This window comes from Cnephaeus nilssonii (assembly GCF_951640355.1).
Source record: "Cnephaeus nilssonii genome assembly, chromosome: 17".
Classification (NCBI taxonomy): Eukaryota; Metazoa; Chordata; class Mammalia; order Chiroptera; family Vespertilionidae; genus Cnephaeus; species Cnephaeus nilssonii.
The window spans coordinates 49,139,256-49,156,998 of NC_137088.1; the positions used below are offsets into that span (position 1 = coordinate 49,139,256).

Here is a 17,743-nt window from a genome sequence, read left to right on the forward strand (position 1 = left end):
CGTTAGACAAAAGCAGGGAGAGAGTCGCCGCGAAGGTTTCCACTTAAACCTACTCGTGATGGACTGATCCTGGGCAGGAGAAGTGGAGGGCATGTTTTTAACCCCGGCTCGCTCTCCCGGAGAGGCAAACCCCGTGCATGCTCGTTGGATGCACATAACCAACACCTTTCCTGGGATTTCTCAGAGTGAAACTTCCTCTCTCCCAGGACTGACTGTCGGCGGTCGGTTTGCTCAGGTAGCCCCCGCGATTGTTCGAGGTATTAGTTACCGGTTTGCTGGCACTCGCTTCGCAGCGAAGTGTTGTCAGCTGCCGGTGGGAGTTTGAGCCTGTGGTTGTGTGTGAGGGAAACCGCGGAGATGCCGGCGCCGCTCCAAACTCCCGCCACAGCGAGTCTGGCAGGATTCGGAGGAGGCTAAGGGTTGCGAAGAAGTCTAAATATTTTAGGAAGCTGCAGATTTCAAGTTTTTATGAAAATTTGCAAAAACACTCCAACAACACACTCGTGATTTCTTCAGATGAGTGTAGCCGCACGGAGTATGGAGTGTGGTCCTGGTGTTTGGGGACAGCTGTAGTTCCAGAATGTGCTCAGTAGAGGGAGACAAGAGTTCTGAATTACACCCCCTCCTTCCTGCCCCCCCCCCGCCCCCCCAATTCATCAGATTCCCAAGTTTTTATTTTCCCCAACTTTGGTTCCTTTGCCAAGCACTTTTATCCAACATGGAGCCTAATAATTATCAAAATAAAGGAACGCTTGTGTCAAGGGAGAATAAACTCCCAACACTTGAGAATCAGAGGACCCTCATTCCAGAAGTAAAAAGCCACCAAGTCCATCAGAAGGTAGCCGTGTTCTTTGGAATTCACACCTGAACTCGGAGTTCTGCAGGGGATTCATCCGAGCAGCCCAAAAAGAGAACCTGCAGAGACCCCAGTCTGTCTTTGCTGGTCTCGTGCCGGAGTTTAGGAGTCATGGGAATGGTATCAGTGTGACGTCCTAGAGCCCAGGTGGTTAGGGGTTCAAATGAAATGAAAGAAGTGCTTTCCAGTGTTCTTGCGACAAAGAGGCGTCTCTTCAACTCTAGAGCCAAGTCTCGGGGCTACGTTAGTGCATCATTGTGATAAGGTAGCAGCTGCTACCCCCTTCCCTGAGTGCCGCCAGGCCTTCCGGTCCGTGTTGGGAGTCAGGAACGACTTTGTCCAGCAGGGAGAGGGCTGCCTGGGGAAAAGACATCAAACCCAGGGAAATCTGTGCCGGCAGGGAGGTCAGATGGTGCCCCCTGGATGCCTGCTAAGTCCTGTTCATTCCCGGGGTGTTTGACGCCGCCCCGTTTGCCAGGACAGCATGTCGAAGGTGGAAAGACAGGTATACGAGTTAGAAAGGGCATTATTGGGTTTGTGGTGTTCTACCCTTCTGTGAACACGGGGGATGCAGGTTTCTAACATGTGAAGATGGCTTTTTAAGAGCAAAGCTCCCATTTCGTGTTTCTTAACCTCAGCGTAAAAAAAAAACTAAAATAAACCCAGCCCCCATTGTGTACGCTTTCTTTACACAGGAGGCCTGATGCGGGGGGTGCCCGTGTTAGAAGGCGGGAGGGCATTTGTGTGGAACTCTTGGTGGTCAATTGAAAATGCTGTCTTCTACACCTGTTCTTTTTTTTTTTTTTTTTTTTGTCCATTTAGAGGGTGTAACAAAATAAAGTCGAAGGGCTTTCCCAGACGCTTCCGAGAAGTGCCTTCTTCTGGGGAGAGAGGAGAGAAGGGGAGCAGGTGAGGGGCGGTCAAGCTTCCGGGGGCTCTCTGTGCTGGGACTGGCTTGCTGGATTTTTGTTTTGTTGCCATGGCGATTAAAGTCCTCTTGACAGCACATGCTCAAACTCACCTGATTCTAACCCACCCAGCCCCAAAGGAAGACTTGCAAACACCATTGCAGCTTTGCGGGCAGCTGGTACCAATTCAAGTGTGTGCTGTGCGGGCTTGCTTTGCTTTATTGTGCTGTTTTATGGGGCGTTTTTGTTTCTAGATGGTGCATAATGGGGGTGTTCTTTGTTTGTGTGTCTGTGTGTCTATTGCATCCATTTTCTTTCCAGAATTTCAGATGTTTGCATGTTTTGCAAGTTAAAAAATAACCCAATGCATGCATTTAGCTGTACAAGTGAAAAATACCTTTTAGAAACCTAAATGTATAGATAAGTCAGGGAAGAAGAGTAGGAAGGGGAGAGTAAAGTGAGCAAATGGGGACATATCATGTGTTTTTCCATAAGGCTGAAATGTAAAAATGAAATAAAGGCTTAAATAACTGAGGAAATGCGTGTCCTGGAAAATTTATAGGAAAACCTTTAGAAGTCGTGATTATGCAATCTTAGTCACCACCCACGAGCCTCTTGAGGGGATTTCTGTAGGGCTTATCACTTACTATTAATACTGCAATTAATACTTTCCTTATCTTAATTGGCAATTTAGTATTAATCAATATTGTGAGTAATCCCTTATAACTGTCAATGAACCAATTGGTAGAATTTATATTAGAATTCTTACATGGAATGGTTTGTCTCCATGTAAAATCTGTAGGTAAATCAGATTATTGGTGAAATGTTTACTATGCACGCTCTAATCGGGTCTGCCTCTGAGATCTGAGGGGTACCGTACGGAACTATGGAAGGTGGACGGGAAACTCTGCTCTGCCTGCTGTTAGGCTGCACCGGGCCGGGCCGGCCTTGCAGGGCGAGGCAGTAGCCGCTGACACTGACACCACTCTCTTTCTGTGACCTCTTTTCACTTACTGAAGTCTTCAATGTCTAATCCATTTTCAAAGCTCTAGGGGTGAAAACAGAAATAGAAACCCCTCGGTATAGCTTTAGAGTCAGAGATCTAATCTTAACAGAGAGAACCTTGGACATCTCGTCAGTGCCTAACTTTCGTGCTTAGTCCGTTATGAATATGAGTTTTTTACTATAACTCAAAAAGGCCCGCGTCACCTCCCGCACAGCACAAGGATGAACGCACGCCCGATTTCTACGTCCGCTCCGGAAATGATGCCATGGCCGGGGACTGGATTCACTCCCATGTACGTGCTGGCCCAGGAGCAGGAGCGCGCCTGTTATAGTAGCTGTGCTTGCGGTCCTGAGGGGCTGTATTTTGTTACAGCCGCTCAGTCCCTCTGGCATCGTTCCTCAGAGGCTTGGGGGAAGCACCTTTCTTGAAGGTCTAGCAATTGAGAACCCTCTCGGGAACCAGAATGTCTCTAGAACCCACCCGGCTGTGAGCATGTAACTTCCTTCTTTAATGTAGTAGCTCGGAAGCACAGGCTTTAGCTCCAGAGACATGGATCTAACTGCAGTTCTTCCCGGCTCTGTGACCTTGAGCAGCTTACCAAAGCCCTCCGGGCCTCAATTTTCTCATCTCGAAAATGGGTCTAATGATAGTTCCTTCTCTGAGTGAGGTCATGAACATAAAATGCTTTGTGTGTGGGATAGATGACCCCCCTGAGAAGACGAGGAAGCTGAGGCTCTGAGAAGTCCTCGGCTGGGCCTCCCCGCTCAGGTGGCCTGCCCTGAGCCGTGCCCCTCCGCACAGCGCCACGCTCTGTGACGATCACTCCGGATCCTGCCCTCCGTCTCCGCGCTTCCTTATGCGGCTACCCGGCCGGCCGTGCTGTCTTCCTCCAGGGCCACAGCCCGCGTTCCTCCTGAGGGCGCTGTGCACTGAGCACCACCCACCCACCTCCCCCTGGAGCTTCCGTGGCAGCCTCCTGACCGGTTCCATCCGCCACTGCTCTGGGAAAAGCCTTCAGACGGGCCGTCTCCTCCTCCACCAGGCGGTGCAGGAGGCTGGGGTGCTGGAGGCTGGGGTGCAGGAGGCTGGGGTGCTGGAGGCTGGGGTGCGGGAGGGAGGCATTCCCGTGTCCACTGTCCCTTCCTCTCCAGGCCTGTGGCTCCCTCCACAGTGTGGCAGGGAACCAGGGGAAGAGCCTCAAAAGCCGCCTAAATGACAACCCTGCGAACATTTAAAATAGCTGTTGGCAAGCCCATGCCCATGTCCCCAAGGGCAGTGCCCACTTGCCTGTTTGTCGAATCTCACGTGCCTAATCCTCTCCCACTTGGAGGACGGGCTGCAAGAAGTAGTAGCCAGTGATCCCCCAGGAAGAAGAAAGCAGACCAAGTATTTAATTTTTCAAAAAGTGGTTACATTTTGAATCGTTAGTACTAGACACGGCTCAAAAAGAAAGAAGTTTAAAGTTATATATATATATATATATATATATATATATATATATATATCCCTAGATCTCCACCCGTCACCCACCGCCCTGCCCCCACCTCCTCGCAGACAGGTGACCTCTCCTACTAGTTTGCTGTCTGTCCTTCCAGCCACTGTGTGTGCGCCCAGTCGGGGCGGGGCAGAAGTTGGCTTACAGTTGTGAGTGCTCGAAACAGTATATTCTTTTTTTTTTTTAATTTTATTGATTTCTTACAGAGAGGAAGGGAGAGGGATAGAAAGTGAGAAACATTGATCAGCTGCCTCCTGCACACCCCCCACTGGGGATGTGCCCGAAACCAAGGTACATGCCCTTGATCGGAATCGAACCTGGGACCTTTCAGTCCGCAGGCCGACGCTCTACCCACTGAGCCAAACCAGTTTCGGCGAAACAGTATATTCTTATATTATTTTTTTAAAATATATTTTTATTGAGTTCAGAGAGGAAGGGAGAGAGAAAGAGAGATAGAAACATCAATGATGAGAGAGAATCATGGATTGGCCGCCCCCTTGCAGGTCCCCCACTGGGGATCGAGCCCACAACCCAGGCACGTGCCCTTGACCAGAATCAAACCTGGGATGCCTCAGTCCGCAGGCTGACGCTCTATTCACTGAGCCAAACCAGCTAGGGCTCTTGTATTATTATTTATTAATTATTGTATTACTGTCCACCAAACAACTGTAACCCTATTGTGCCCCGCCCTGTATGAACCCGTGTCCCCTTCTCTACACGGCACAACACTCGCTCACTGCCACAGACCTTTCCCTTCCGTCTGCATGGAGTTCTCCTCTGGGCGCGGGTGGTTTGCATTCGTTTCTACAGACGCGTGCTATCCCTCTGCGCAGAGGTGTGGTGACCCACTTAACCCGTCCCCGGTGGCTGTCACTGTGGTGGTTGGCACTCGTTTGTTACTGCAGACAGTACCCTGGTGGATAACTTGACGTGTCATTTCCAAATAGGTAAGTCCAACTGTCGGATAAATTCAAGACACTGGCGGTGTCACGAGCCACACGCATTTCACTTCTTTTTTTTCCTAACGTAAGCATTTTTAATACTTTTTAAAATTTATTTCAGAGAGGAAGGGAGCGGGAGAGAAAGATAGAAACATCAACGATGAGAGAGAATGATTGATTGGCTGCCTCCTGCACCCGCCCCCCCTCCCCCTACTGGGGATTGACCCCCGCAACCCGGGCATGTGCCCTTGACCAGAATCGAACCTGAGACCCTTCAGCCTTCAGGCCGACGCTCTGTCCACTGAGCCAAACCGGCTAGGGCCGTTTTACTTTTAATGGATGGTGCCACACTGCCCCCGGGGCGGGTTACCGAGGCGGCTTCTACCAGAGACGCAGGAGCCTGCCTGTTCCCGTGCGGCTTCCCCAGCGCCGTGCATCGTCGGGCTTTGGTGTTCTTGCTCACCTCGGTGGTGAAAACAGTGGTGTCTCAGTGTAGTTTCCATGTGTTTGCTCTTAGTGATGCGTGAGGTCGAGCAGCTCTCACGTGTGGGTCATTTGTCTTTCTTTCGCTGTAAACCGTTTGTCTTTTGCTCATTCTTCTTTTGCGTTGTTGGTCTTTTTCTAATCGAGAGAGATATCCATCATCAGCAACATGGTTGCAAAAGTTCTTTCCTAATCTGTGCTTTCCCTTTTAACTGTGTTTATGCTGCTGCTTTTATGGAGCCGGATGTCGCCATGAATTTCTCTTCTGGTTTCTGAGTCATCATTAGAAAGTTAGAGGTTACTTTTTGTTTTAGGTACTTTTATGGTTTCAAATGTTAATATTAACTTCTTAAATCATTTGGAATATAACCTGGTTGATGGTGTGATGTCTGAATCAACTTTTCCCCCCAGATGGTCCCGAGTATTTAAAAAGTACTACAATCTGGGGCTGCCGAGGGAGGAGGCCCGTAAATCCTCCTCAAAATAGCACTCAGCGCGCACGTCTGACTGACGTATCTCAGTCAGTATGCTAATGAAATACGTAGTTGCCAACGGTTTTTTACCAGGCCATTCTCAGCTATGGATACGGAATCATCTGTGCAGCACAGAAAACGTGCATTCCCATTTCCCACCGCCTGCCTAAAAGGAGTGGGACCATCAGGCCCCCATTACCTCCCAATTAGTGGGGGGTTGTGTCCGCGCCCTCATATAGTGGCAGGATGCGCTGGAGGAGCCTTCAAGCCTCAGTCAGAAAGTCAGGGTCCTGACCGAGTGTGGGAGACTCCCGAAGGTCCCCCCACCCCCGAAGCCCCGCCTGCAAGCTCACAGCTGGGAGCCCTGGGACAGATGTCCAGAGCTCACTGCTCAAAGCCAGCTGTCACGTCAGAACTTCCTGCTCGGGCACTGGGTCTTTGAATCCCTGGAAAGTGTGACCAGTACTTCAGTCACTCCCAGGTGCCTGCAAGGACTTCTTGGCAAGCGTAATGCTTAGCAAGAATGTTGCCCAAGACCTCTTATGCGTATATGATTTGTTCATTTTCTCCCACGTCCCTGAGATGTTCCTTGCAGACAGTTTGTATCCTCCTATGAGACTGTCACTGCAGGAATCCGATTGCTGTCACTTCCAGGGGTAACGCAATGGACTGGGGCGTCTCTCCTCTCCCCATGGGAGATGCGGCATTTTGAAGTGTTTTCTCCTCATCTGGTATCTGTGTCCTCTCACACCCCATGCATCTCATTTTGTTCGCTTCCCCTTCCCTTCCCCCTCATCTCCTCACATCTGACGAGCCCCGTGTGTCCAAGGTATGACAACCAGATGTCCCAGGGCCTCCAGCTCAGCCCTCCCGTGAAAGATGCCATGTGATTATCCCCGAACGCACCTTCCTAGTTGTCAGCTCACATGTCCTTGAATGGCTTGGGCAGTAAGCAGATGCGAAGAGCAGCTCTGCTTTCTCTTTGTGGACAATTCCTTCCGGAAAAAGACACTGCAAGTGCACACAGAGCCTATGAAGTCATTTAACCAACAGGAAGGAGACTGAACAGCACACGCATGGGGCTGCACGTGAAAAATCTCAGCTCGGAACTCACTTTCCAAGCGGGACCCGAGCTATTTCGAGCAGTGACTCCTCTTCGAGGGAAAGCCCAACAAGCCCTGGGCAGGTGGCTCGGTTGGTTGGGCAGATTGGTCCTGCGGCCGCAAGGTGGCGGGTTCCATTCCCGGTCAGGGCACGTTCCCAGGTGGTAGGTTCATTCCCCCGCCGGGAGGCAACCTATCGATGTTTCTCTCTCCCTTCCTCGCTCTAAAATCAATTAAACGAGAGGAAAGAAAAGCCCAACAACGCCCACAGCCTTTTCCTCCGATGGTTGTCTTTGGCGCTTCAGTTTCTGGAAACGTTTTGCCCTCATAAGCAATCCGCGTCTCCCTCACTCGGCACAGTCGTCCTCCTCGAAGGCATGAGGGCAGTTTCAGCGTCTGTTGGCAAGTGGCTCTCGTGCATCCATGGTTTACTACAGCAGATCCCTTTACAAAAGTAACTATTAATGTGATTCCTGTGCTCGACAGCCTGGGAGTAAATGGGAGTGTTAGCGGGTGTGCCACGGCACACTTAAATGAGGGCAGTCTATAAATCAGTTAAGATTGCTTAATTAAGATTCAGCAGCCGCTCCGCCAACTGCCCGTCCTAGCCTGCAATTAGCATTTCGAGCTGCACAACCCTGACAAACACCTTGTCACCCTGCTGCGACTCCAAACCCACTGGGCTTAATGTGAGGACGGTGAGATGGTTTCTGATCCTTGTGTCCACCCTTGGGTCTTTGGTCGTCGTGGGCTTCCGTAGGAGCCTGGGGATGGTGTTGGGATCCTGCTCTCATCACGCCCAGCAGTCACGGTGACGTCGAGGGCAGTGCTGTTAGCCATGGACCCTGGCGCAGGACACTGGCCTCTCAGGCTCGCCAGAGGGATGTGCGTGTTGACCCGCACATCTGTAAGACCTCGAACCCCGCTCCTGTCCGCAGGATGGGATGCCCCCGCTGGAGGAGCCGAGGGGCAGTCCAGGCATTCCTAATACTGGTTTTCTGGACTCGAGATCAGCACTTTTTGATTTTGAAAAGTATCAGCCACGGGAATTGTTCCCAGATTCTTGTGGGGGGGCCGGAAGGGATAGAAGGAGGAAATGGTTAGGACATTCCAGGGGGCATCTGAGCAGTTACCTGGAAAACAGGAGCAGCAGCAGGAAAGTCTGCAGAGGCTGAGGCTTGTTCGTTCCTGAGGGGGTGCCGGTTCCTGGGGACGCGAGGAGGCTGCAGGTCTGGAGGTTCCCCGCTTGTCTTTGCAGTTTGCTGCATTTCGTGCGACTCGGAAGCCTCTGTAACTTGAGTATTTACGATGCTTAGGAAGCACTGTCAGCAGCTGCGGGGTGTGTGTGTGTGTGTGTGTGTGTGTGTGTGTGTGATCAGTCATCAGAGCCTGTCACGTGCTGGCAGAGTGCGTGACCCAGTGCGGAGCCCGGGGAATTGACGCCGACGGCTTTACTGGTTTGGGCCGCTGTTTACTGCATCCTGACTAGAGGATGCACGCTGGCGTGTGCTGTGCTTTCTCAAGTGCAGAGTTTCTTATTTTTGAGAAAGGATCTCTCTTCAGAATACCTCCCTAGTGAAAGAATGAAAAAATTACTTAAAAAAATTTCAGTCGAAGACCAAATACTCACGACTGTAAGCATAAAGCGTCCGTGGGCTTTGTAGAAGCCAGACTGGTCCATGGACCACACCCCGCCCTCAAGGCCCTCAGGCACCCTGTGGTCTGGGCCTTCGGTCGTGGGGCGTAGACTGGCGACCAGGGAGCTGCGAGCACAGTGCACGTTGATCAGCTACTGGAGAGGATATCGCACATGACCCTCCTGACTCCCAGCAAGCTGTCTCAGAAATCGTAAAATACGGAGCCCATGAGGTTTTCTTAGAAGGGATGAATGAATGGAGAGTAACACGGAAAGCTGGTTTCCGTCTTGCTGCTTAGAGCGTCCTGTGGGATGCACATAGATTTAATATGTTGGCCAAATGAGGTCAAGCACCAGAGCATTTGGCCCCATACAAGTTACCATATTATGTACTGCAATCTACATGTCTGTGATTATTCTGTAACTACCAATGTGTACTGCTTGGTCTCTTCACATTTGGATTTTTAAAGCTCCCCAAACCAAAGAGTTAAGCACTGCTGGTCGGTAACCACAACTTAACTGAAACTTTAGGTATCTGTGTGTGTGTGTGTGTGTGTGTGTGTGTGTGTGTGTGTGAGAGAGAGAGAGAGAGAGAGAGAGAGAGAGAGAGAGAGAGAGAGAGAAAGGCACATATGCATCCTGTGGGCAGGGACCTTTTGCACCTCATCGTCAGTGATCAAGAAATAGTAATAAATAAGGAAAAGGGTGGAGCAATATATCCCAAAATGTTAATATGATGATCCCAGTGAGGAGGATTTAGGATAATTTCAATAGACCTTTTTCGTTGTGTTCATCTGTATTTCTTGGTTTCTCTGCACAGATCATGTATGACGTAGAGAACTCGTTCTAAATTACTTGTTCTAGGAAGTGGCTTTAAGGCTCCTGAGCCGCTGCTGTGCAGTGGGTGCTGAATGAACGTTTCCCGAGTCCGCGGACACCTTTCTCTAAGGGAGGACGCTTCCCCGAGGTTGTGGAGTTAGGTGCCCGCACCAGCCCTGCTGGTCCCGGGAGGCGGGCGTGTGTGGCCTGAGGTGCCGCTGTGGAGAGCCGGCCGCCTCTGCCCTCATCCCCAGGCCGTGCTCCTCTCTGCAGGCACATCCTGCTGCTCCAGGAGAGTCCAGGACTGGCAGCCCCTGGGGCACGGGAGTGGGACGGGCTTTTGTGCACACAGGCTTTTTCCAAAGAGGAGGTGGAGCCTGTGGTTCCACCAGTGACCGTGACCCGAGGACCGCCTGCCGTCCTCTTCCGGAGCGAGATGGACGGGGCCCGGTGGCCTTCCTAAGCCACACGACGCCCAAGTTCCCTGGCCAGTACCGGTCCTTTGGACTTCTCGCTTTATGTTTTAGAAATTTAGGTCCTGAAATGGAAGACTTATTTTTTTTTTCCAGTTAGTTGAAGTGTGACCTGGTAAACTGGGAGGTGTTCATTTCAGGGGCGCAGAACATTTCTTTGGGTCAGTAAATACTTTTGAGTGGGCCAATAGCTCAACAAGAGCAGGTTGTTCTTAGCTCTGACTCTGAGTCGTTCAAGTTCTAGTTCATTGATGAAGTCCATAAGCTGTGTTTTAACTGTAATGTTACATTCTGGAAACTGGTGCAAATTGGGTTGCGAGGGAGTACTCGAGAATAGAAAACATCATTACTAATTTAGAAACAGAAGATATACCTCAAACATCAAAATGATGGGATTTTTTTTCTCGTGGCTTTCTATACTTTCACATTCAGCAGATTACCACTGGAAACTTAACGTATTTTGTGCATTTCATATCCTGGAGCTTAAGTTAGCCTGACTGATTTTCCAAATGTAGGTAAAGGCAGCTAAACAAGTGATGAACACTTGTTATTTATATTACCAATTCCAGGTAATTCATAGAAATATATTACTGTTCAGTGCTATGCAAGAGCAGTCCTCTGAGACATGTGCCAAGAGTGGGAGGATGTATGTTAGAGCCCGTGTGGCATGGACCAGGGTCCAGGTGCCTCCAGAGCAGGGCCCGAGGGGAGTGGACCAGGGTCCAGGTGCCTCCAGAGCAGGGCCCAGGGGGAGTGGACCAGCATCCAGGTGCCTCCAGAGCAGGGCCTGAGGGGAGTGGACCAGGGTCCAGGTGCCTCCAGAGCAGGGCCCAGGGGGAGTGGACCAGCATCCAGGTGCCTCCAGAGCAGGACCCAGGGGGAGTGGACCAGGGTCCAGGTGCCTCCAGAGCAGGGCCCGAGGGGAGTGGACCAGGGTCCAGGTGCCTCCAGAGCAGGGCCCAGGGGGAGTGGACCAGGGTCCAGGTGCCTCCAGAGCAGGGCCCAGGGGGAGTGGACCAGGGTCCAGGTGCCTCCAGAGCAGGGCCTGAGGGGAGTGGACCAGGGTCCAGGTGCCTCCAGAGCAGGGCCCAGGGGGAGTGGACCAGCATCCAGGTGCCTCCAGAGCAGGACCCAGGGAGAGTGGACCAGGGTCCAGGTGCCTCCAGAGCAGGGCCCGAGGGGAGTGGACCAGGGTCCAGGTGCCTCCAGAGCAGGGCCCAGGGGGAGTGGACCAGGGTCCAGGTGCCTCCAGAGCAGGGCCCAGGGGGAGTGGACCAGGGTCCAGGTGCCTCCAGAGCAGGGCCCAGGGGTAGTGGACCAGGGTCCAGGTGCCTCCAGAGCAGAGCCTGATGTACAGTCGCTCAGAGCTTTCTTCCATCTGAGACGAGGCACCGCTCACAGGAAACCACTGCACATTGAGATGTGATTCTTTCTGACGGCGCGTGGGATGACAGCTAAGGTGTGACACCTGTGTGGCCTGGAGGCTCCCCTCCCACCTTTGCAGCTCAGAGATGTTGGATTTTCCAGCTCCCCGAACCCCACCCCCCTGGCGTCGTAGAAACAGCGTGCCCTACAGAGCATCCCAGGCCACCTTTGGTTAGATGAGCAGAGACAACTCGGGAGACAAGTTGACTTAGTCCCGTGGCTGGAGGACGGGACGCGAAGCGTGGTGCTGTGTGCCTGGGCTGGGTGTGCGATGCTGGGGTGGACGCATCCCAGTGACAGGGCACCAGACGGAGGCCGCCCGCTGGGCTGAAAGGCCCGGCAGTCGGCCCGCTATTGTGCAGCCCCTCCGCCAGATGAACAGGGACCCTTCCCTGGCCACAATAGCCATTCACGCTGAGCAGCCTCATTAAATATTCAGCCTGTGCTTCCGGCAGCTCATTAGGGCCGCAGTGAGCAGTGACGTGGGCGCTGGGAAGCCCAGGCCGCGGCTTCAGAGCGGAGGCTGAGTGAGCGGCGGTGGCTTCTCCGGGCGCAGCCTGTCCCGTGATGACCGGTGTGTGCTCCCTGCTGTGCCTGAAGTACAGGTAACAACAGAGCAGACCAGCCAAGCAGGTGACATTCGGGGGCTGGGTCCTCATCTCCGATCCGTCTCAGGGGCCTCGGATTTTGAGCATTTGCGCACCGCACCGGTGCCCCCCCCCCCGTCCCCCTCCCCAAGCCCTCTGACCCCTTAGGGAACTGTCTGCAGCTTTGGGAGTCTTTGTGGAGCCCCGACAATGTGGTGCTATTGTGTTCTCTGCTGTGTGATGACTGTGTTCAAAGTGTGGTTTTGAACTTGGTGCTGGGGGTTTCGAAGAGCAAATTATTCCTCTGTAACACATCAGATTTAGACATGGGGTGGGGTATAAATCCTAGCAGTTTGTGGAGCAAGTTGACTCCATCCGAGCCAAGTTTTCCTGCATCTGAGGGGTTCCTTACTCAGCCTCTCCCTTTGGACGATCAGGATAGGTAGGCATCCTCCAAAGTAAATACTCATCAGCTGGTCGGGGCTCTTCCAATGGGCGAGTGTTGTCCTTCTGTGGAGCCCGTTACTTTGTTGCCCGGAGCTGGGCGGCATTGAAAGCTGGAAGGTCTGCGAGGGGAGCCAGAACAATGACGAACTCGGACAAAGTGCATTTCTTTGGTCTCACCGTGGGCATGTGTTTCTCTTTCCTGCACAGAAAATGCTTCCAGACGGCTCACTTCTACGTGGAAGACAGCAGCTCCCCGCGGGTGGTCCCCAACGAGAGCATCCCCATTATCCCCATCCCGGGTGAGTGAGGCCCTGCGCTTCTGTCAGGGGCTAATTGTTCCTCTCTTTTGTCCTCCGCCGTGGTGACAGCCATGACAAGTTATTATTTGCACAGCCTTGCGAGGCTTGCCCCGTTTCAGAGATCTTAACTCGGGGCCAGTTGATGAAATCTGTGCTCCTTTCCCGATCTGCTAAGTACTGAAATCCTCCTTCCGAGGAGCAAGCAACTCTGACCAGCTGCGTAGCAGGAAGGGAGGCAACGGCGGAAAAAGGGAGAAACCTGTACTTTGGCGATCTACTTGGACTGCATCTCATTTCATAGGTGGTTGTGTTTAGATTTTTTTTTTAAATCATCATGGGCAGTACATTTTTAAGATCGAGTTTCCTCCCCTGATTCCTTACTCCGAAAGTCATGTGTGTTGGAGTTGGAAGTTTGGGTTCTTAAGGTGTTCGCGTGGAGGTGGAGGGCTGTGTGCTTGGTCTGGATGTATTTCATTTGTCCTCCAGGTAGAAAGAGCGAGCACTCGGTCAGGGCGAGGGGCGGGGGGGAGCCCTGTGGTAAATGCATGGCCCTTCAGGAGTTCCGCAGTGGCTGAGCCAGGCTGGTCAGCCTGTGGGATTTGAAGGCGTCCCCACTCTAGGAGAGCTTCATAAAGGCACGTGGGGTCTCCCTAGTGTAGAAGAATACCTGGCACAGAGTAGGCATTCTTTATCTCTGTAAGAGAGAGGGGGGGAGGGAGGGAGGGGGAGAGAGAGAGAGAGAGAGAGAGAGAGAGAGAGAGAGAGAGAGAGAATATGTCAGAAAACCTTCCTGAAAGGCCACAGCTGTGAAGCTCCGAGGCAGTCAGCCGTTCTCTGAGCGCCAGGGAGGAGGCTGCTATTGTCTGCAAACCCTCACCAGGTGCAGTTACGGCCGGGGCCTTCCCTGCCCTGTATGTGTCTGCGTGTGTTTACTCACTAGATGTTGTTGGAATTGGTCATGTGCTCCCCATCTAGTCAGCTTCTCTCACTAAAGCCTGTCCCCCAGAAACAAGTGGGGAGCAGAAAGTCTCTGATTAACTTCTCCATGGACCATTTTGTGGCCTCGGGATCTGTGTTGTGTTAGCCCGGGGCTTCTCTGCTCACCCTGCCCCTCCTCCGTGGTGGAGGGAACTGCCCTCTGGCATTGAGAGGAGAGGGAGCGGGCAGGAGGCGCCAGGCTCCCACCCGCCAGGGGGAAGTCGTTCTGTGGGGTCTGGGAGTCTGTGCAGTCGTGTGTGGATGAGCCTTTCCTCCTGCATCGCCTAGAATATCTGTTGACCTGGGGCAATTGCCCGGGAGCCTCTCTCCCCTGAACTGATTCATGTGACAAGCAGCTGTTGGGTAGCTGTGCAGTTGAAACTCGTTTTCAAAGGTTAAATGGTGAGATACTTCCTGTGCTGTCTTCGTTTTTATTTTCTTCTCCCACGGGGTTAGGAATTAGAAAACGGAGGATCTCGCCCTGTGTCCACTGTGAGGCCTTTGGTCTCAGGATGTGTGAAGTGAGCAGCTGCCTGCCCGGCGCGCCGGGGGCAGCGTTAAAGCTCACCTGGGGGATGGCGAAGCACTTGGGCGCAGCGTGAGCCGTGTCCGCTGGACCCTGTGCTGTCGGTCCCGCTGCCCTGGAGAGCCAACTCTCACGGGTTCTCAGGCTGGGATCCCCCTCACACGGGCCACCCCCACTGGGTGTGCCCACCGTGCCACGCTCTTCGGCTTGGGCTTTAGACTTCCGAACCCCCAGGATCCTAGGACATGCCATCAGTCATTCCTGCCTTGCCACCCACACCTCGGAGGAGTCTTAGACCAGAGACACTTTTGAATCTTTCCTGATTCATGTCCCAGCTCCCTATTCGTGACCAAGTAAAATTCAACCCAAAGGCCTTCCTTAAACATGACTTTCTGCCAGTTCTTACTCATGGTAGCACATGGGAATACCTGTCTTCAAATTCTCCACTGGCTGAGGAACCCATGTGCCTGGCGGTACCTCAGTTGGCATCGTAGATGCATCCTTGACAATTTGTTGCCCGTTTGTGAAACTGAATGACCTTAGCTTTAATGCGTGTGGTGGTCAAGGACTTACCTAGTGCAGTGGTCGGCAAACTCATTAGTCAGCAGAGCGGCAAACCACGGCTCACAAGGACTTACCTAGTGAAACCAAGAGAGATTCCCCTCTCTGTTTTCCCAGGTAGGATAGCCTTCCTAACTATGAAGAGATGCCTGGGTAAACTCATTTCACCCTCGACTGGGAAGGAGTTACCCTCTATGACCTTTCTTTAAAGAGTTTTCAACTTGATCCCAATTTCTTATTTTTCTTAAATAAAACCCCACCATCCTATTTAATGATTAAATTTGTAGGCCAGCTGGTGTGGTACAGAGGGTGAGCGTTGACCTATGAACCAGGAGGTCACAGGTTCCATTCCCCGTCAGGGCACAAGCCGGGGTTGTGGGCTCGATCCCCAGTAGGGGGCATGCAGGAAGCAGCCGATCAGTGATCCTCTCTCATCATTGATGATTCTATCTCTGACTCCCTCTCCCTTCCTCTCTGAAATCAATATATTAAATAATAATAACAATTAAATTTGTAAAATGTAATTTATGAAGCACTTTAACCATCGTTACTCTCTTTATTCTTGTGGTTTCTTCTAGTTATTACAGTACAAACTCTCTCTTACATGAGGAAATTAATTATAAGAAAAACACAATTTAAATAAATTTCTGGCCCTAACCGGTTTGGCTCAGTGGATAGAGCATTGGCCTTCGGACTGAGAGGTCCCAGGTTTGATTCCAGTCAAGGGCATGTACCTTGGTTGCGGGCATATCCTCAGTAAGAGGTGTGCAGGAGGCAGCTGATCGATGTTTCTCTCTCATCGATGTTTCTAACTTTCTATCCCTCTCCCTTCCTCTCTGTAAAAAATCAATAATATATATATATATATATATATATATATTTTTTTTAAAATAAATTTCTGAGTTATTTTCATTCTGTTTAAACTCTCGGTCCAACTTTTTTCTACTGGAGACTTCCTTGGGATGATTTTAAGCCATTTACCTTGGGAATTTTCTAATTGTTCTTGTTTCTAAAAACAATAGGATATTTATAGAGATCATATAGAATACTTATTTTGCCCATTGGATCTCAGCTACATCTCATCCTTATCCAAAACCTAATAATGGGTCTACAGGCCCAGATTTATCAACTTACTGTATCACTGGAATGCCTCATATTTATAATTGACTTTTAAAAATATATTTCTAGACAATTGGACAGTGAATCACTGTGCTGGTTAAAAATGTGTGCAACAGGGTAAGATGGAAAATTCAGGTGCCAAACTGTTACAAAATAGAGCTCCTGAGCCAGCAGTGTGGAATGTGGAATATACAGGACTCTGTTCCTAGAACTTATTTTACATTTAACCTTTTTTTAGAAAACATCATCATCACCATCTAATATTTGAGCATTTACCAACTTCATGCTTTGTGTTTATTTCCACTGTACTCCTGTAGAGACGGGTGCAGTTGATATCCCCATTTCACAGGTGAAGAAACTGAGGCTCAGAGTTGTTATTTAATTTGCTGTAGGTGACATAGATAAATGGTGGAGAGAGCGCTATAATTCTGTGAGACTTCAGGGCACAGATGCTTAGAAATGGCCCTGCCACCTCTTGGGGTGCTGTTTTGGCAGTTCTCAGATCTCAGGTCTTGGGGCTCCTCATTTGGATATTGCTTCATTCAATCAAGGCCTCTTCAAATTCAAAATGTGAATATTCTCTAGGGTTTTTTTCTGAGTTGTTCTTTGTCATTACTTTCACTAACTATTAGCTTCGGCACTAAATTCTCGTTCATTGTCTTGGAATTCATCATCCTGCTGTTAACCATTTGTACGCCATAAGTGTCTATAGACACAAGCAGCGGACCTTTTTTAATTAAATTCAAAATATCCTGGCAGTTAACTGGTTAAAGTTTCCTCCATATCAAAGACTCTTTCCCCTTACCTTCGTTCTCTGGTCATTTTTATTCTCTTCCTTCCTAAGGAAGAGACTCAACCCACTAGTACTTTTATTCCCTGTGTGATTTAAATGACTCCAGGAGGATTCATAAACATGTTGAATGTTGACTAAATTTATACATTAAATCAGCAATTTTGGGATGATTCTGCTGTGGTTAAAATTCATAAATAAATAGCTCTGATCTTTCTATTCCGAAGCATAAGGAGAATCAGTAAGTTATGCTGACTTCAGAGAAGTAATATAAAATAGACAAATGGTTAAGGAAAGCTTTGCTAACCTTTCTAGAGTCAGCCCTTGCAGACAGCAGTTTATGGGTTGTTTTTTAAAATATATTTTTATTGATTTCAGAGAGGAAGGGAGAGGGAGAGGGAGGGAGGGAGGGAGAGAGAGAGAGAGAGAGAGAGAAAGAGAGAGAAACATCAATGATGAGAGATAACCATTGATTGGCTGCCTCCTGCATGCCCCCCGCCCCCCCCCCCCCCCCCCCCGCCACTGGGTATTAAGCCTGCAACCCGGGCATGTGCCCTTGACCAGAATCGAACCCGGGACCCTTCAGTCCCCAGGCTGACGCTCTATCCACTGAGCCAAACTGGCTAGGGCTATAGGTATTTTTGAGAATTTTAAGTTGATCAATTATACAAAGTTTAACATATTTAGGAATTTAGACCTGCAGTGTACACAGTCTTATAAGAGCATAGATAGTTTTTCCTGGTCTCACCTACACTTATGTAAAACGTGGTGGCTAATGCAACAGGATTTATCCAACATGAAAGAAGTGCTTTTGAGGT

The 17,743-nt window shown here is 50.6% G+C and overlaps 1 protein-coding gene across 4 annotated transcripts in view; it reads left to right on the plus strand.

Moving 5' to 3' along the window:
* PTPRG (protein tyrosine phosphatase receptor type G) overlaps positions 1-17,743 on the plus strand; it is a 665,484-nt gene that overhangs the window by 599,549 nt on the left and 48,192 nt on the right. For 3 of the 4 annotated variants that reach the window (XM_079794568.1, XM_079794567.1, XM_079794569.1), the window contains exon 14: positions 12,860-12,951. In XM_079794568.1, coding sequence (XP_079650694.1) covers positions 12,860-12,951 — 92 coding nt within the window. Of the gene's footprint in view, positions 1-1,678; positions 1,766-12,859; positions 12,952-17,743 lie in introns of all 4 variants that reach the window. The other variant, XM_079794570.1, reaches the window with a different exon arrangement.